Genomic DNA, 20,418 nt, shown 5'->3' with positions numbered 1-20,418 from the left:
GTTTACAACAGCTCAGTTCATTTTGTATTTTGCAAAATTCCCTTCCCTTTAATTCCCACTTGTTTATCCTACAGAATAATTTCTTTAACCCACAGAAAAATAACATCTCTTCCAAATTGCAGAGTACTTGAAGATATCTTTTATATACGCTTTTGTCATTGTTGAATATACTTATTTCCTAACACTGTTTTTTGTGATACTTCTTTCTTTTTTTCTTTTTTTTTAATTTTATTTATTTATTTTTTACAGAGACAGAGAGAGAGAGGGATAGACAGGGACAGACAGACAGGAACAAAGAGAGATGAGAAGCATCAAGCATTAGTTTTTCATTGCATGTTGCAACACCTTAGTTGTTCATTGATTGCTTTCTCATACGCGCCTTGACCACGGGCCTTCAGCAGACCGAGTAACCCCTTGCTGGAGTCAGCGACCTTGGGTTCAAGCTGGTGGGCTTTTGCTCAAACCAGATGAGCCCGTGCTCAAGCTGGCAACCTCAGGGTCTCGAACCTGGGTCCTCGGCATCCCAGTCCGACGCTCTGTCCACTGTGCCACCGCCTGTTCAGGCGATACTTCTTACTTTTTAATTGATTGATTTTAGAGAGACAGAGAGGAAGAGAGAGAAGCATTCACTTGTTGTTCCTCTTAGTTGTATATTTATTGGTCACTTCCCACATGGCCCTGAACAGGGATCGAACCTGCAATCTTGGTGTTCCAGGATGACGCTCTTAACCAACTGAGCTAACTGGCCAGGGCTGTGACGTTTCTAAGACTCATTGTTTTATCCACTAATATGCAGTCAGTATAATGGAAAAACATATCCCCTAAGTTGCTGACCATTCTTAGTATCATATATAAAGGATGTTGCCTCTCATGCTAGGCTGTGATTTCAGTAATACCAGTTTGTTTGGGTAAATGTTTATAGTAGAGACCTTTAAGCTGAGACTTGGAGAATTATAGAGGACCTCTAGGGGAAGGCCAGGGACGAGTGTCCAGGGAATGGCACTGTGGTGTAGATACATGAGAGAGGGTGTGTCTGAAGCCTAGTGCAGATGTGAAGAGTGATTCTGAAACAGGACGTTTAGCTTCCTTGGGTCCGGAATCCTCATGTGTACAGTGAAGGGATAACAGCACTGGTACCTAAGTGTCACAGCAAGCAGTAGAGCCGGTTCCAGAGCATTGGTCTCCTGATACAAGGTCCTGTGCTTTTTCCAATGAACCGCAAAATCTCACAGACAGCTTAAACTGCAATATGAAGAGGGTTATGACAGATTCAATAAAAGTGCTTCTTTGTTTGCAAAACTACCAGTTACACGATGTAGATGCCTTCCACATTGTCCATTTGAGTAACATAAATTAATAAATTAATATGAAAGTGTACCTTTTCTATTTCCTATCTGAGTCGGTCAGTATCCTGTTTGGAAATCAGTTTCTAGGAAGGCTTTTCCTAGAATGCCAAGTCCCCTTTGGGCTTGCCTGGGTCCTTAGGCCCTGCACTAGTCTTTAGGGTTCATTCAGTACAGCATACCTGAGTACATAAAAAGGTTAACAACTCAAAAGGGGAAATTTTGATTACCAGTCCGTGTTCTTTCAGTACACTTAGTGCTCTCCATCTCTCAGCAGCTGCCGGCCGCACTGCAGCCAGGACCGCGCGGTTTTCACTTCACTGTTGATGGGAATAAGAGGTCGTCTGCTAAAGTTTCAGATTCAGTAAGTTCATGGCTTTTGTTCCATTTTGAATGGTTTTCTTGGCTCTGGGGTAATGATCAGTACAGTTTAGTATATTTAAGTAATACACAGGTCTTATTTAAAGGAAAAAATTCTCATTCCAATCATACTCAGATTATTTTTTTAGGGTAGTAATACTTAATGTAGTACAAATATTTGTAAACCAGATTAAAATTTAAACCAAGTACAGCAACAAAGTAGTAAAATACAAATGACAAATGAACAGTGTTAACTGTGGTGGATGATGACATCCTGTTCCACAGAGGGCCACGTAGGCTCTTTTTTTGTTTAGTGGGCTCGTCTGCTCTCTGTTGAAGAAACTGAAATTCACTTACAGGTTCTTTTCTCATAACCTCACAATAGTTACTGAATACTAGTAGGCACCTTCTCAGTCAAAAATGCAAACATGGGCCTGAAATAGAGTTGTGGTCCTTGGTTCTTAAGTGGTCACTCAGGTGAACTGGAATGTGCTTATCTAAATGAAAATATCTCATTTTAACCTTTTCATGAGAAGTTTGTAAATTATAGGTTGACAGTCGTGGTCTATATTACATTAAAAGCTCATTTATTTAAGCCTATGTATATGAGTACAAACAAAAAAAGAAGATAAGTAAAAATTATAATTAAAAAGAAAAGTCAACTTTAGAATTGGTATTTTGATTGTGTTGGTGCTTTCCTTTGCAACTGTAGTTCCCTTGGAGGTATACCTTTAAGTCTTCGGCATTCCAGCGAATGGTAGGGTAGATGACTCTACCCTGCATTGGTAGAGCTGGCCCCTTTCACTGAGGCTGTGTCCGCCACACCTCAGGACTACGAGCTGTTGGTATTCAGCCTCTCTCAGGGTGGAGGCCCTCTGGGCATTTGCTCTTTAGTGTTTCTTCTTTTATTCCCTTTAAACTCTTCCACTGTAGCTATAGCTTCAGTGTCTGGCATAGCTGACTATGTGATTGACAGGTGAATCTTTCTTTTCCAGATTTCTACGCAGTACCCAGTAGTGGATCATGAATTTGACGCAGTGGTGGTGGGCGCTGGAGGGGCAGGCTTGCGAGCTGCGTTTGGCCTTTCTGAGGCAGGGTTTAACACAGCCTGTGTTACAAAGCTCTTTCCCACCAGATCCCACACTGTGGCAGCCCAGGTAAGAGAAGGGTCTCTCTCGGTGCTTTCTGGCACCTACACGGCAATGGGTAGTCCAGCCTTTCCCACCATGCTCTCACACTCACTCGGTTCAGTCCCTTAGGGTATCTGCCCACGCTGCCCCCACGCTCATTCAGCAGGCATCCCCAAACTACGGCCCATGGGCCGCATGCAGCCGCCTGAGTCCATTTATCCGGCCCTCTGCAGCACTTCCAGAAGGAGCACCTCTTTCATTGGCGGTCAGTGAGAGGAGCACTGTATGTGGTGGCCCTCCAACGGTCTGAGGGACAGTGAACTGGACCCCTGTGTAAAAAGTTTGGGGACCCCTGGTAGAGCCTTGTTGTCTCTCTTGTTTCTGCTCTAGTCACACTTGGGTTTTCTTTGACCACTCCACGTAGCCCCCTCCCCTCTTCTTGCTTTAATTTCTTTTACCACACTTGCCAATCTGAAATGAGCTTGTCTGTGGGCCTGTTTTCTGTCTTCTCTGAATCTCGTGGTTACTTCTGCATCCTCATTAAGTGTGGTGGCAATGAGCTTTGATGATGGCATAAATATGCAGGACAGAAACATAGTGGCTCTGAATTTAGGGAAGAAGACAAAAGTAAGGTGAAAAATTACTCAGTGATTTCATAATTTTGTTCTTTTATTGTATGCACACTGTAGGTCTACCCAGCTTGCATGCAGGTAGTATTCCAAAATCATATTGACTTATCTCTTTATAGAGACAGGAGTGTGTGGTAATCTGGAGTAGCCTGTATTCGGTGTCCAACAATGTTCTTTAGGCACTTAGCTGTACATGTACTTTGCTCTAAGCTATGCTTTTGTCAACTAAAGAATAAATAATATATACCTTTGGTGAATTCATTACCTGAAAGGAAAAATACAGATAATTCTAAATAATGTTGCAGAATAAAACAATGTTTCTGTAGTACAATATTAATAAAAAGAATAAGGAAAGACTAGCTTAACTTGAATATTGGTTCTTGAGAAAACAGGTTTAATTGGAAGGATGAGACAGGTAGGGGCTTGGGAGAGTCTGAAGAGTGCTTCTAGGACTGTCCAGAAGACTAGGCATCTATGGCCCTGATTCTCATTAATAGTAGCAATAAAATAAATAGCATTTATGCATGCACTGGGCCAAGTATTTTTGTGTTATTTAAACTGCCTTTCTGTATTCTGCTACTATTCTAATATGTAACATATGTTCTCAAGGTTGTGTTTGGGTCTACAGTTGGAGGGGTTGAGAAGGGAGGAAGGAAGTATATAGAAAGGTTCCTTGCTCTTTGCCAGTGACTCATTTTGTCTTAACATAGAACTTGGCAAACTGAGGCATAGCAGCACTAAATGGGGAAGTAATTCCAGTATGAGTGTGACTGATTAACAATCAGAAAAAAGAGAGGTAAGTTAGAAAATGTGCCTTTACTGTGAAATAAAGAAAGAATTATATGAAGAGGAGGAGTCTAATTTTAAGTTGAGGAGGAAAAGGGAGATCCTTACATTTGGCCCTGTGCTGCGTTTTCGGTGCCTCTGAGGGGTGAGGTGACCATGCAAAGCAAAAGGAAGTGGGGGTGTGGGGAGTATGACTCTGAGTTTGGTGTTTATTACTTGGTAGTAAGTAACTTCTCATCTTTAACACATGCCTGTAAATACCACTAGGAACATTTTGTCATAAAATTATCCAGCTTTGTTGAGTACTTTTTAGGTACCAAGTTTGGGAAGAAGCATTGCAAACGTAACCTCTCACTTAGTTCTCCAGTCAACTCTTCAAGGAGTTTAGCTTCATGTTCCATTCGTGGATACAGAGACTGGAGTGAGGGATGCAATAACTTGGCCTACATCATTAGCTTGGTAAGGGAAAGAGCATGATTGGAATCTGTCTTGCAGTACTGCCTCCCTCTAGTAAGGAAGGTCCTGGAACCAGTCCTCAGATTCCTCTCAGATAGTTACTTTGCAAGTTGTAGCTTCCTCCAAATCCATTTCGTGGTGAGGGGCCCTAGAGAGATGAGCCTGGAAGATGCCATAGGGCTCCCATTTGTAGCTCCTAAGATTGCTCTGTGTTTCCAGGGAGGAATCAATGCTGCTCTGGGGAACATGGAGGAGGACAACTGGAGGTGGCACTTCTATGACACTGTGAAGGGCTCTGACTGGCTCGGGGACCAGGACGCCATCCACTACATGACAGAGCAGGCCCCCGCCTCTGTGGTTGAGGTAACACCCCCACAGTCTGTTTCTAATGGTCAGGCATAATCAGTGGAAAGGGGTGGTGACAAGCCAGTGTAACAATGGAAATCTTTTCTGTAATTAACCATTCAATTCATGTAATAAGGAAAATTTTCTCTTTTCTGAAGTGTCAACAATATCATAGAATATGTTAGTTTGCAGATTTACATTGAAGTTGCTCAGAATGAATTAGCCATGAGTGTGTTGATTCCTTTAAAGTACTAGGTGTTTGTTTTTGTTTCACAGCTGGAGAATTACGGCATGCCATTTAGTAGAACCGAGGATGGAAAGATCTACCAGCGGGCCTTTGGTGGACAGAGCCTCAAGTTTGGGAAAGGCGGGCAGGCCCATCGGTGCTGTTGTGTGGCTGACCGCACTGGCCACTCTCTGCTACACACGTTGTATGGAAGGGTGAGCCTACCCTGGGTACCCAGGGTGATGGGACATGGTCCATTCTGGCCACGCATGTGGTGATGAACAGGCCGCCCTGGGGATGTGTCAGAGTGTCAGAATGTAAGCCTAGGGAGTGTCTTAAAAAGCAGCAGAATAACTTGATAGGGCCATGTGTAATAATTGTTAGTTGGAAAGTGTTTATTTTAGAAAACTAAACTGGTTATCATTGCACCCAGGTTATCTGTCACACTGAAGGTGTGAGAGCAGAGCATGTATTTTTAAGGCCCTTTCACCAGCTCTGAGTTCATGAGCTGATGGATCTGTTTTAATACTTAACTGTTAATCCTGGACTAAGGCTTGCAGGCTAGTAGTCACTGGATAATCGGAGCCAACTTTGGCGTGGCCAGATAATCAATAATAATTCTGAATACTAATGATTCAGAGTAATCAGTATTCTGGACTCTTGTTTACAAATGGGACAGGTCATTGATTTGCAAGTGTTAAGATACCAGTGGCTTCTCTGTTGACAAATATGTGACAGCACCTGCACATCCCATGTAATTGTGTCACGTGGGAAGCTGCCAGTTTCATGAAAGACCCTTCCATTAGGTGAGGGGACCATCAGATCCAGGGCTTGGGCCATCTTCGTCCAGTATTGAACCTTCTGCTGCCCTAAAAATTTGCTTATCTGGGCAGTCCAGTCCAGTAGCTTCTCACCACATGTGACCATCACAGATATGGCTGGTGTGCTGAGGAGCTGAATGTTTTGTTGTAATTAGATTCGGTGACTGCATATGGCCAGCACCTCCCATATAGTACAGCTCAGCCTAATTCCAAACCCTGTGGTCTGTGGGCCCAAGCGCTGGCATCAATCCGCATGTGGCACCATAGAGCTTGGAATGCCTCTTAGGGTGTGTAGGAATAAAGAGATGTGTTAGCTCATTACCAGTGTCTTCCTGGCACAGTCTCCTGGCATGTACTGACATGTGTGACTGACATGTGTGCACCTTTTCCTGTTGTTTATACAGCCAAGAGTAGAGTCGCTTCTGTGTGGCTTCACAGTAACATCAGCACTGTGTTGGTGTGAGTTGGTGTCTGTGACTCGTTTCCAGCCTGGTACTCTCCCAGGGTTTACCTGATCCATTTGTTACACACCACATCAAGGTGTTTGACCTGTTCACACGAACAGCATTGCCTTAAATGCTGATTTAATAACCTAAATGCAATTGAAAATGTGAATCTTTTTTTCTTTCTTTAGTCTTTGCGATATGATACCAGCTATTTTGTAGAGTATTTTGCCTTGGATCTCCTGATGGAAAACGGGGAGTGTCGTGGTGTTATCGCACTGTGCATAGAAGACGGGTCAATCCATCGCATAAGAGCAAAGAACACTGTTGTAGCTACTGGGTAGGAATCTAATTTTTATTGAATTTAACTTTTCTAGAGGGAAGTTGAGTTTCAGAGGTTCTTTATTCTAGTAAAAGTAGAGGCATTTTGGACATGTGGTTCAGACACAAGCTGTCCCTTAGCCTATGAGGGTAATCACTGTTCCCAGCCTCAGTTCTTCCTCTCTCAAGGGGCAACAGTAGCACCTGCCTCTGAGGTGGGCAAAAAGAATCTCTTATCATCAGTTCACAGTGGGGAGGACCTGAGGCCTAGAGAGTCACATGATGCTTTCTGGATTACCTTCTCTTTTGCTTTAGTGGATACTGTTTTATACTGATTTCTCGGGTAGATAAGTGCTGTTTGGTCACATGATAGAAATACGTAAATGCCAGTTTATACCATCAGTCTATTATTTTAACCCTTTAAAAATGTGAATCCATAAATATTTAAAATTTTCATTATGAAAGTGATATATATACTTATAAGAGAAATCACTCACACAGCACAAAAAGACTTAAGTACAAAGGAGAGTGCCTTCTGTCCCAGCCTGCCCTCCTAGTTGTCCGGGGTAGTTGCCCAGAGGGCACCTGTGGTGGTTGCCATTACAAAGGAGGTTCCAATGGGGCGCTGTGTGAAGTCACCACTCTGGCTTGTCTGTTTTCCAGAGGCTACGGGCGCACCTACTTCAGCTGCACATCTGCTCACACCAGCACCGGAGATGGCACAGCCATGATCACCAGGGCTGGCCTTCCATGCCAGGACTTGGAGTTCGTTCAGTTCCACCCCACAGGTGGGATGGGGCTACCTTCATAGAACTGAGGCTTTTTGTGTCTTAAGCATTCAGTACCTATAGAATGCTCTGCATTTCTTTACAAACTTACCTGCTTTCTCTTCTCTCAGGTCGTGGCTTGTCATTTCCTCAGGAGACTTTCCTAGCTTCCCCCAAGGCAGTAGAGGTCCTGTCTTAACTACGCCTTGCCCGGGTGTACTTACCTAGTTGTAAAGCATTGGTTGTTCAATGTCCCCTTCCTCATTGGACTGTCAGCTCCAGAGGTGGGGGCAGGTCTGTGTCACTGCTGTGTTCTCAGTGCCTGGCACCTGGTAGGACCTCAATCAGCTTTACTGAGTGACTGTCCTGGAAGTGAGGGGGAGTACATGTGACCGGAAAAGTGGCATGGGGAGATTTCGGTTTGTAGGGAAAACATCAGGCTGTCACAGTAACAGTGACATCAGGAGTCAGCTTTGACATGCAAGGAGCCATGAGATGCTAATGAGTGAGGGGGCCAGTCATGGGGGAGATGAGCTCCGCTCGGCTAGTCAGACAATACAGATATGGGATTTGGACGGGGCTGGGCTGGGCTGGGGTGCAGCTTTGAGAGAGCTGGGAGGATATTATCCATAAATGAATCTGAGAATCTGTCTCTTGGGAGAGGAATCTTATCCTGATCTGTCAGCGGAGGAGACACCACACCTGGCCTCAGTGGCCACTATGCTAAGTGCTAGAGCTGTTTTCTCTTTGCTCTGTTAGTGTGTCTTTTCTGGTCCCTGGCAGGGATGAAAAATAAAAAATAGGCCCTGGCTGGTTGGTTCAGCGGTAGAGCGTCGGCCTGGCGTGCAGGAGTCCTGGGTTCGATTCCCGGCCAGGGCACAAAGGAGAGGCGCCCATTTGCTTCTCTACCCCTCCCCCTCTCCTTCCTCTCTGTCTCTCTCTTCCCCTCCTGCAGCGAGGCTCCATTGGAGCAAAGATGGCCCGGGCGCTGGGGATAGCTCTGTGGCCTCTGCCTCAGGCGCTAGCTACGCCCCAGAGGGGCAAAGCATCGCCCCCTCGTGGGCATGCCAGGTGGATCCCGGTCGGGCGCATGCGGGAGTCTGTCTGACTGCCTCCCCGTTTCCAGCTTCGGAAAAATGGAAAAAAAAATGTAGTTTTTTAATTGCTAGTTGTAAATAACTAGAACATGGCTTAGCATTTCTCATTTTCATTACACTGAGGGACCAAGTTGAGGTGAAGGATACCGACCTTGTGTGTTACCAGTCATGAGTTTGGGCTCTGCCCTTCCCAGCTGTGTGACATTGGGCGACTCACTGAGCTTTAGTTACCCTTTTCTGGAAATGGAGTTAATATTACCTGGAGTCATTGGGAAACTTAGAATTGTACATAGCAAGTACAATATGAGTCATAACTATATAATTATTACCATTGTTGGTATTTGGTTACTTTAGATATAAATTTCCAAACTGGCTTTATTTCCACCTAAACTAGTCACCACAGTTTCAGGGTGCAAAAGAATGATCAAGAATTAAAACAAAACCTGAGATAGTTAACATACTTAGTTGTGTTGAAAGGTTGAAATGCAGTTAGGATCAGAGTGCTCAGCAGGGCTACATTATTGTCCAGGGCAGCTGTCCTTCCCCCTCGCTGCAGTTTTATTAGTGCCTTTTGTTATTGAAACTTTCTACTACTATTCCTTAATTTGTCTTACTCTTGACTTTAATGTCCTTTGTATAACCTTTGGCCCCCCACCCCATGTCTTTTAGAAAACACTTGCATAAGCCTGGCATTGTCCGGTTGTACATAATTAATTGGATTCTTTGCAGGTATATATGGTGCTGGTTGTCTCATCACGGAAGGGTGCCGTGGAGAGGGAGGCATTCTCATCAACAGTCAAGGCGAGAGGTTCATGGAGCGATATGCCCCGGTCGCAAAGGACCTGGCCTCCAGAGACGTCGTGTCCCGGTCCATGACTCTGGAAATCCGTGAAGGAAGGTCTGTGTGATTATTTCCAAAGGTGTCTGCATGCACACGCATGCACGCACACACGGTCTCCTTTCTCTTGGTGGCTGTTCCTGTCTGCATTTTCATATGGGCCAGTGTGGCTTCTGTGTGAGTTGCAGTACCCACACCTACCTCTGTAGGCAGGTGGCTTTTACCTCTGCTACTTCTGACTGTTCTCTTTAGAGAATTATGTTTTGGGAAGTTAAGCCAATTTGATGTAAATCTTTCTCAAATCTTTGGAACATAATTTGTGAGTATGTGATAGAGACAGCGTTGGAGAAGTGAAGCATGACACCACCACCTGGACACGGCATGTGAGCCTTTGGTGTTGTATTGTGTTTTAATCCATGTTTGGGGACCTTCAGGTTTTGTGGGCTATTTGTTCTTCAATAAGGCAGCTTTCGGCTCCTCAATGCCTGACACTGCCTTACTGTGATGATACCTCAAATGTCTGCTGATACGGCCTTTGGCGGTTTTGCATTTTTACATTAAAAAATGAGAAGTCAAATGATTCTTTGTAGTATTTGGCATAAAAGGACTTTGAAATGCATTTACCGAGGAAAGTGTAGGAAACTGTGAGGCCAGGATGTCTGTCCATGATGTTCACAGCTGTGTCCAGTGTCTGGAGTTCACCTGGCACATAGTAGGTACTAAGAAAAGACAGGATGAATGGGTTTATCAGTATCAAAAAGGGGGAGCCTCGTAGGCTTCGATGATTTTATAGTCTCACCTTTTCTGTAGTCATTGTTCTTTCCTTTATGTTGTGCTGTGCTATTTCCCCAGAGGCTGTGGCCCTGAGAAAGATCACGTCTACCTGCAGTTGCACCACCTGCCCCCGGAGCAGCTGGCCATCCGCCTGCCTGGCATTTCAGAGACAGCCATGATCTTTGCGGGTGTGGACGTCACCAAGGAGCCGATCCCTGTCCTTCCCACTGTGCATTATAACATGGGTGGCATTCCAACCAACTACAAGGGGCAGGTGACTGACTACTACACAGAAGAAAAGAGAAGGGGACAGTTAGCCCACGTTGCACTTGTCCCTTTAGGTCTTAGAGCAGGCTTCCCCAAACTACGGCCCGCGGGCCACATGCGGCCCCCTGAGGCCATTTATCTGGCCCCCCACCACACTTCCAGAAGGAGCACCTCTTTCATTGGTGGTCAGTGAGAGGAGCACTGTATGTGGCGGCCCTCCAATGGTCTGAGGGACAGTGAACTGGTCCCCTGTGTAAACAGTTTGGTGACCCCTGTCTTAGAGGAAAAGGCAGATGTTTTCCTCAAAAAAGTGCTATTGTTTGATAGGCTGCTCTTACTTTAAATTGCTATTACCAGAGAGCAGAGGAAGGCCTTAGTAATTAAACTCCAGTTTTTGCATTCACTCCTTAATAATTAGGTAGTTCTTAATAACTTATTAATCCTTCCTCAGTAAATAGTCCTAGACAGCAATTGCAGTTTTTTCCTATATGATCTCATGTTATTTTTCCAGTGACCTTCTGAATTGTGTGTTCTTTACTGTTAATATGTTTGGGTGGTTTGCAGATCATAGAGAGCTTTTCAGTTAGTTACTTTATTTTAGTTCCTCCTCAGGTGATATGGGTAAGAATTGTATTCTTACTTCATAGATAAATTAAAAGTTGGAAGAATTTGAATTACAACTCAGGTCTTCTACCCTGCCATGCTCCCTTCATCTAAATCCCAAATTGGAGGATGGGAATAAAGGGGGTCAAGTCAGGTGGTGGGAATTAGCTGTGGGATTGAAGTCGCAGGTGCTGCCATGGGAATCCTTTGACTTAGGCACAGGGTAACCTATTTCCGGAGGCAGAGAGAGGAGACTGGGCGGATAGGTCAGAGGGTTCCTTGCAGACGAGAGAAGACCCTGTCCTTCCTTTGACCTGCACCCCAGCTGCTCCTGTGGGGAGGAGCCTGTTCAGGCTGCCCTCTTACATCTCTGTTTCTCTTCCCTGCAGGTTCTGAGGCATGTGAACGGCCAGGACCAGGTTGTGCCCGGCCTGTATGCCTGTGGGGAGGCCGCCTGTGCCTCGGTGCATGGCGCCAACCGTCTTGGGGCAAACTCGCTCTTGGACCTGGTCGTCTTTGGACGGGCGTGTGCCCTGAGTATCGCAGAGTCCTGCAGACCTGGTATGTTTTCTTGGAGTAGCTAGCCAGGGTATTCGGGGAGTGAAAGGTTTAAAGTCAAGGTCTGTAATTGGAGATTTGCTTAGTAATCATATAGTGCTGGTCTGGTTTTCCCCTGGAGGTGAGGAAACAAATTCAGAGGTTTATATGGTGGCAGGCTGGAGACTGGACACAGGTTGGAGCCGGGAACTATCTTAACAGTTCAGAGGGTGAAGTGTTTGGTCAAAATATACTGCTCACAAAAATTAGGGGATATTTAAAAATCAATATGAAGCCTTGAAATATCCCCTAATTTTTGTGAGCAGTATATTCTTCGTAGTTTTTATGATCTGCTTAGAAAAATCACTATTAGGCCTGACCGGGCGGTGGAGCAGTGGATAGAGCGTCGAACTGGGATGCGGACGACCCAGGCTCTAGACCCCGAGGTTGCCAGCTTGAGTGCGGGCTCATCTGGTTTGAGCAGAGCTCACCAGCTTGGACCAAAGCCCGCTGGTTTGAGCAAGGGGTTACTCGGTCTGCTGAAGGCCATATGAGAAAGCAATCAATGAACAACTGAGGTGTTACAACGAAAAACTGATAATTGATGCTTCTCATCTCTCCATTTCTGTCTGTATGTCCCTATCTGTCCCTCTCTCTGACTCTCTGTCTTTGTAAAAAAAAGAAAAAGAAAAATCACTATTAGGAAATTGTTATTATGAGGGGAAGTTTAGTATGTATTACTTGCCTGGGCCATTCTAAAAACAAACTGTAACCTGCTAATTGAGAAAGGGATGGCTGAATGCAAACAAAAGGATGGAGTCATAGCCCTCCCCCTTCAGTGATACAATGAGTTTTAATTTTTTTTTTTTGTATTTTTCCAAACTTGGAAGTGGGGGGCAAGGGGGGGCGAATGACAGACAGATTTCCACATGCACCCGACCAGGATCCACCCAGCTTGCCCACCAGGGGGCGATGCTTTGTTGCAACCAGAGCCATTCTAGCACCTGAGGTGGAGGCCATGGAGTCATCCTCAGTACCCAGGCCAACTTTGTTCCAGTGTAGCCTTGGCTGCGGGAGGGGAAGAAAGAGAGACAGAGAGGAAGGAGAGGGGGAAGGGTAGAGAAGCAGATGGGTGCTTCTCCTGTGTGCCCTGACTGGAATTGAACCCAGGACTTCCACATGCTGGGCCAATGCTCTACCACTGAGCCAATCAGCCAGGACTTAGAATAAGTTTTAAGCAGTGATTTTCTTCTTGTGGTAATTTAAAATATTTGCAGAGGAATAAATTTTGTGCTGAAAGTGTAAATCTACATTAAATACCACTAAGAACAGGACAGCTACTATTGCTCTGACCTTCCGGCTTTTTTTTTTTTTTTTTTTTTTTTTTTGTGGCAGAGACAGAGAGTCAGAGAGGGACAGACAGGAAGGGAGAGAGATGAGAAATATCAATTCTTCATTGCGGCTCCTTAGTTGTTTATTGATTGATTTCTCATATGTACCTTGACTGGGAGGCTATAGCAGACCAAGTGACCTGTTGCTCAAGCCAGCGACCTTGGGCTCAAACCAGATGAGCTAAAGAAAAAGGTCTGTCTATTTTACTAAATGAAAATTTTTTATTTTATTTATTTATTTATTTTTACTTACTGATTTTAGAGAGAGAGGAGGAGGGAAGGAGAGGGAGGAACGTTGATCCATTTCTGTATATGTTCTGACTGGGGTTGAACCAGCAACCTCTGTGCTTAGGGTTGGCTCTCTAACCAACAGAATCATTAGGCCAGGGCTAAATGATAATGTTTTAAAACATTAAAAACAAAAGCAACGGGACAGTAACCTGCATGCATAGAAGAGCTCGGGCCAATTACACTGAAGTCATTGCCTTGCTTTATCTGCAGACCTCTGTTCCTGCATTTCATACCTCTTTGCATGTATTACATGCTGAAGAAAATACATTTAATAATGTCATTCCCAAGAAAACCTTAAAAATCCTCAAAACATTTATGATTTTAGAAAGTGAGAACAGGAAACGTTGAGGTGTAGGCAAGTAGGTACAAGGGTCAGGATCAGCAGGAGACATAAACACGGCTGGTCAGGCCAGTAGGGGAAGGAGAAGTTGGCATATTTGCCAAGAACCACTGTTTTAAAGGATATTTTCCCGCCTGACCGGGCGGTGGCACAGTGGATAGAACGTTGGACTGGGATGAGGAAGACCCAGGTTCGAGACCCTGAGGTCGCCAGCTTGAGCACGGGCTCATCTGGTTTGAGCAAAAAGCTCACCAGCTTGAGCCCAAGGTCGCTGGCTCCAGCAAGGGTTTACTCAGTCTGCTGAAGGCCCACGGTCAAGGCACGTATGAGAAAGCAATCAGTGAACAATTAAGGTGTTGCAATGAGCAACAAAAAACTAATGATTGATGCTTCTCATCTCTCTGTTCCTGTCTGTCTGTCCCTGTCTATCCCTCTCTCTGACTCTCTCTCTCTCTGTAAAAACAAAACAAAACAAAATAAAAAAACAAAAACAAAAAAGGATACTTTCCCCATAATAGAAAGTAATGGTGCAAAGTCTGTTTGCATAAATCTAATTTTTTTTTTTTTTTTAGAGAGTCAGAGAGAGGGATAGATAGGGACAGACAGACAGGAATGGAGAGAAATGAGAAGCATCAATCATTAGTTTTTCGCTGCGACACCTTAGTTCATTGATTGCTCTCTCATATGTGCCTTGACCGTGGGCCTTCAGCAGACCGAGTAACTCCCTGCTGGAGCCAGCGGCCTTGGGTCCAAGCTGGTGAGCTTTTTGCTCAAGCCAGATGAGCCCGCGCTCAAGCTGGCGACCTGGGGGTCTCAAACCTGGGTCCTTCTGCATCCCAGTCCGACGCTCTATTCATTGCGCCTCTGCCTGGTCAGGCCATAAATCTAGTTTTTAAACTTAAAAGATGGCTTCTCTTTTTTTCATTGAAAAATTATTTATTGGACAACTACAATTTGCCAGAAATTTTGCCTTTATGTTTACTCTTTGCCCCTGAGTCCATAGATGGTTCCTCAGGTATAGGGTGGTACAGATGGTGTTACAGGTGCATTTTCCAAACTCCCTGAATAATACACATTTGGTGTTATTCACTTCATCTGGTTTTTCTCAATGTTTTTTTAGGAGATAAAGTTCCCCCCATTAAAGCAAATGCTGGGGAAGAATCTGTCATGAATCTTGACAAATTGAGATTTGCTGATGGAAACATAAGAACATCGGAACTACGACTCAACATGCAGAAGGTAAGAACCTGGATGCGCTCTGCAGTGTGCACACCGGCCGCTTCGCTCACGCTGCACTGGGGTTTGAGGTGAACGGTGAAGGATTTATTCATTGCTGTGTCAAGCAGGAGTACTCAAGAGATCACGTAAGAGAAAAGTGCCCACCTTTCCACATAGAAGGCTGGAAGGAACAGCCAAGGGCAGTAATAGCGACTCCACAGCAGTCAGGGACTTGGTCTTCTCTCATACACTCCAGGATGCTTGTGTGGGGGCTTTCTTCCTCACAACATCTCTGGCTGTCCTGTATGCGTCACAGCTGAAGGAGGAGGACATTGGAAGGTCTGAGCTCAGTTCCCAGCTCTACACTTCCTTTCTGCAGGATTCCTGGAAGCCTGCACATCTCATTGCCGTGAAATTAATTCTGTCATTACACCTAACCTCCAGCAGCTCTGGGAGATGTTCTTATACTGGGCCATTGATGCCTGTAACTGAAATCAGGAATAAAATCATGGGTAACACTGGGGAACAAAATTTTTGATGCATCCACAAAAACACTTGTTCTTATCATAATCAAATGTCAAAATAACCTGGAGATGTTTTCTCTGAAAAAAAAACAACAACACTTGTTCTTACCTAATTCAAGTGTGTTGATCTCAAATCGGACATTAGTTTTTCTCTGTAAGCTACAGTTATTTTGCAATTCAAGATTTTAGGTTTTTATCTTACTGTAAAATTTTCAACATTTAGTTTAACATAATGAAGTAGAATGTCTTGGGCATCATCTTTGTGAAAATATAATAATTTATATAATGCAGGAAATACACTAATACACTAAATGATATGATTGCATCAGAAGTTGGCTACAGCTTGACCAGGCGGTGGCACAGTGGATAGAGCATCGGACTGGGATACAGAGGACCCAGATTCAAGACCCCCAAGTCACCAGCTTGAGCACAGGCTCATCTGGTTTGAGCATAGCTCACCAGCTTGGACCCAGGGTCGCTGGCTGAAGCAAGGGGTTACTCGGTCTGCTGTAGCCCCATGCCATGGTCAAGGCACATATGAGAAAGCAATCAATGAACAACTAAGGTATCGCAACGAAAAACTAATTAATGATTGATGCTTCTCATCTCTCTCTATTCCTGTCTGTCTGTCCCTATCTATCCCTCTCTCTGACTTTCTCTCTGTCTCTGTAAAAAAAAAATGTTGTCTACAATTTCTAAATAGAACATATTAAAACACTTATTTTAATCATAAAATTTGGACAAACTTATTTAAATTCTATTCAGGCAAAAATTTGTGTTTGTAGCTCTTGCGTTTGTGTACTAGTTGAGGACAATCTTGTCTAATGCTCCAACAGTAGTCTGCTCATCACTAACAGCTCCAAGATTTTCGGGAAACTTATCAAGGTGACTATTCAGGAAGTGAATTTTAATGCTCATGTTACATCCAATGTCATGGAAAGCCAACAGCATCCTTTGAACCAGAAGTTCTTAGTTTTCTGCTTTTTTGTAGCCAAGGAAGTTCTTTGTAACTGCCACAAAAGACTGCCATGCTGCTTTCTCCTCCTTATTCATCTTCCTGGCAAATTCTTCATCTCGTATGAGGGTTTGAATTTGAGGTTCATCGAATATACCTGCTTTTATCTTCTTGGAAGACAAGGCAGAAAAAGCAGAAATAATATGTTGAAAGCATTCATCTTCTTTATTCAAAACCTGAACAAACTGCTTCATTAAGCCAAGTTTGATGTGAAGTGGGGGGAGAGGGGGATGATCCTATCTCGATTAACTACAGGTTCATTCACAATATTTTGCATCCCTACTTCCAGAGCTTCACGTTTTCTGTGTCCAGTGTTTCTCCCAAGCTCGGCTGTCCCACAAACACAGAAAGCAAGGATACTTTGTGAAACCTCTCTGTTGTCCTAGCAGGAAATTTAACATTTTAAGATCCACACAAATGATCCAGTTATGCTCTTCATACTTCAGAAAGTCAAGGACAATTTTTATGTCATTCTTACTAAGTCATTCAATTCAGGTTGGCTAAACTACTGAGGGGTTAGTGATTGCTTGGCATCAGAAGAAGACCCTTCAGATTCTGCAACCATTTCCTCATGCATCTTATCAAAATACACTTGATCACCACGTTCACTTTTTTCATCCTTAGAAGAAATAAAACCATTGAAAACTGGAACCGGGAGTGTCTCAGAGTGTGGGATAGGTCGTTTTGCTGAAGCAATATTAGGATATGCGATCATATGCCGTTTTTTCTTGCCGATGCTCTTTGTATGGATCAGACAGAAATAACATTCACTGCTGTGGTCCTTAGGTTCATGCCAAACCATGAGAATACCAAAAGGCATTCCTTTGTGTTTTCTTTTTGTCCAGTCACGAAGCATTTCCTCACAATTATGACACACAATATGAGGAGCCCAATTCTTATCTTGATCGCCAAGGGGAACTTGAAAATAGGCAATATATGCATGTGTCATAAATGATGAAATATTGCGCCTTTGACGTTGAAGTGTGTAACAGCCACATATATAACAGAAGGTGTCAGGACTATTCTTACATTTATGCCTACTTGAAGAAGCCATGATTCAATCTTAAAACAAAATAAGAGGGTGTTTTAATTTTGTTTTGTTTTGTTCTGTTTTTACAGAGAGAGGGATAGACAGGGACAGACAGGAATGGAGAGATGAGAGGCGTCAATCATCAGTTTTTCGTTGCGCAGCGACACCTTAGTTGTTCATTGATTGCTTTCTCATACGTGCCTGTGCCTTGACCGTGGGCCTTCAGCAGACTGAGTAAGCCCTTGCTCAAGCCAGCGACCTTGGGTCCAAGCTGGTGAGCTTCGCTCAAACCAGATGAGCCCGTGCTCAAGCTGGCAACCTCGGGGTCTCAAACCTGGGTCCTCAGCATCCCAGTCCAACGCTCTATCCACTGGGCCACCGCCTGGTCAGGCAAGGGTGTTTTTATTAGATAATAATTTTTTACATTTAAAAACAACTACAATTATGTAAAAATGATGTTTGTAAAACATTAATTGCCTTGTGGTTATGTTCAATCCAAGATTCGTTGCCCTTTAACTCCAATTTAAAAACCAATGCATGCCACTAGAGCATGCTCCAAAAAACAGATTTCAGATTTGGAATCAGTGATACAGAAATATATAAAAACAGTTCTAAAACCTCATGCAACAGAAAATGAAAAAAATTTTGTTCCCCAGTGTAATGGATGGAAACTGTAATCTGTGCATTGGTTACTATAAGAGTATTTAACTTCTAGATCAGCATGTCTAGTGGAACATTCTGTGAGGGTGGAAATGTTCCATATCTTTGACCACATGTAAATATGGAGCCCATGAAATAGAGCCAGCCGGACTAAGGAATTGAATTTTAAATTTATTTAATTGAAATTTTAACATAAATAGGTACATGAGGTTATTGGCTACTGCATTGGATAACATAGGTTTAGAGCAGTAAAAATAGTATGTAAAATTGCTAGGAATCCATCAAATTCTAATACGGAGATTCTTGGTCTATGAATGAGATTTCTGTCCACTTGAGGTTATTTGTGAGAATTTCTATGTGGAAACATTTTCTGAAAAGAAGCCCCTTGCTTTAGTCATATTGTGAAAGGGCCCAGTGGCACATACACACAGCACCAAAAGAAAAAGTTGTGTATGGCCATGCAGCTTCTGTCTGCAGGTGGGACGGGCTTCAGGGAGGCTTGATGGACCAGTGTGGAAAATAGCACATGATAAAGGGGTTTTACAAGAGTGATGAAAGGTCATTCAGTAAATGATAAGAAACCTAAGCAGATTCTACTTTTCATCATGCCTAAAACAATTTTCAAGTTTATTTCATATCACATTTCTTAGGAGCATTAGCATTAAAGCTCTAAAAGTACTTAATATATGAAAGCTTCTGCAGAATAACAATAGAGTAAGCAGTGAGGGTTCCACTGGACACCTCAGCACCTATGCCTCAACACCCACTGCTAAGCACCTCCTTCATCTCAGCACTTCTTAATTTGCATCACCAAGGGGATGTCTGCTGGTTCTTGTAACATTTAAACCAAACCTTGTGAGTGGGGCAAGAAGTTATCCTATAGCCCTTGTGTAGTTGCTCTCTCCTTGAATATTCAAAGATGGGAGAGTTTATACCCTTTCTGCCTCCATTTATTAAAAGCTTTAATTAGAACTTTATTTTGACATCCATTTATGATAAAATCTCTCAATAATGTGGATATAGAAAGAATGTATCTTGGTCCTGGCTGATTCACTCAGTGCTAGAGCTTGGCCTGGCATGTGGATATCCTGAGTTTAATTCCTGATCAGGGCACACAGGAGAAGTGTCTGTCTGCTTCTTCACCCCTCCCCCGTCTCGCTTTTCTCTCTCTCTCTCTCTCTCTCTCTTTCTTCCCCTTCAGCAGCCATGGCTTGATTGAAGTGAGTTGGCCCCAGGCACTGAGGATGGCTCTATGGCCTCCGCCTCAGGTGCTAAGAAGAGTTCGGTTGCTGAGCAATGGAGCAATGCCCCTGATGGGTAGAGCGTCGCCTCTAGTGGTCTTGCCAGGTGGATTCCAGTCGGGGCGCATGTGGGAGTCTGTCTCTGCCTCCCCTCCTCTCACTGAATTAAAAAGAAAAGGAAGGAACGTATCTCAACACAATAAAAGCCATAAATGAAAAGCCCAGCCTGACAAGGCGGTGGTGCAGTGGATAGAATGTCGGACTGTGACACATAGGACCCAGGTTCGAAACCCCAAGGTTGCTGGCTTGAGCGTGGACTCATCTGGCTTGAGCAAGGAGTCACTGGCTTGAGTTTGGGATCATAGACATGACCCATGGTTGCTGGCTTGAGCAAGGGGTCACTTGCTCTGCTGTAGCCCCCCGGTCACAGCACATGTGAGAAAACAATCACTGAGCAACTAAGGAGCTGCAACGAAGAATTGATGCTTCTCTTTCTCCCTTCCTGTCTGTTCCTATCTGCCCTTTTCTCTCCGACTCTCTCTCTATCTCTGTCAAAAAAAAAAAGTCCATAGCTTACATCAGGGGTCCCCAGACTTTTTACACAGGGGGCCACTTCACTGTTCCTCAGACCATTGGAGACTGGACTGTAAAAAAAACACTATGAACAAATCCCTATGCACATTGCACATATCTTATTTTAAAGTAAAAAAACAAAATGGGAACAAATACAATATTTAAAATAAAGAACAAGTAAATTTAAATCAACAAACTGACCAGTATTTCAATGGGAACTATGGGCCTGCTTTTGGCTAATGAGATGGTCAATGTCCAGTTCCATATTTGTCACTGCTAGCCGTAACAAGTGATGTGACGCGCTTCCGGAGCCCTGACACGTGTGTCCCATGTCACCGGAAGTAGTACTGTATGTGAGCGACGCCACGCTTTGTGGCACCACCACATACAAT

The 20,418-nt window shown here is 43.9% G+C and overlaps 1 protein-coding gene across 2 annotated transcripts in view; it reads left to right on the top strand.

Annotated features, from left to right (window-relative positions):
• The window catches only part of SDHA (succinate dehydrogenase complex flavoprotein subunit A), a 35,339-nt gene that overhangs the window by 7,377 nt on the left and 7,544 nt on the right, over window positions 1-20,418 (top strand). Inside the window, exons 2-11 of one of the 2 annotated variants that reach the window (XM_066375269.1) lie at window positions 1,621-1,707; window positions 2,699-2,860; window positions 4,924-5,067; window positions 5,326-5,490; window positions 6,731-6,879; window positions 7,524-7,648; window positions 9,454-9,622; window positions 10,415-10,610; window positions 11,596-11,767; window positions 14,886-15,004. In XM_066375269.1, coding sequence (XP_066231366.1) covers window positions 1,621-1,707; window positions 2,699-2,860; window positions 4,924-5,067; window positions 5,326-5,490; window positions 6,731-6,879; window positions 7,524-7,648; window positions 9,454-9,622; window positions 10,415-10,610; window positions 11,596-11,767; window positions 14,886-15,004 — 1,488 coding nt within the window. Of the gene's footprint in view, window positions 1-1,617; window positions 1,708-2,698; window positions 2,861-4,923; window positions 5,068-5,325; window positions 5,491-6,730; window positions 6,880-7,523; window positions 7,649-9,453; window positions 9,623-10,414; window positions 10,611-11,595; window positions 11,768-14,885; window positions 15,005-20,418 lie in introns of both variants that reach the window. The other variant, XM_066375259.1, reaches the window with a different exon arrangement.

This window comes from Saccopteryx leptura, chromosome 1 (assembly GCF_036850995.1).
Source record: "Saccopteryx leptura isolate mSacLep1 chromosome 1, mSacLep1_pri_phased_curated, whole genome shotgun sequence".
Classification (NCBI taxonomy): Eukaryota; Metazoa; Chordata; class Mammalia; order Chiroptera; family Emballonuridae; genus Saccopteryx; species Saccopteryx leptura.
This window is presented reverse-complemented; position numbering and strand designations above follow the sequence as displayed.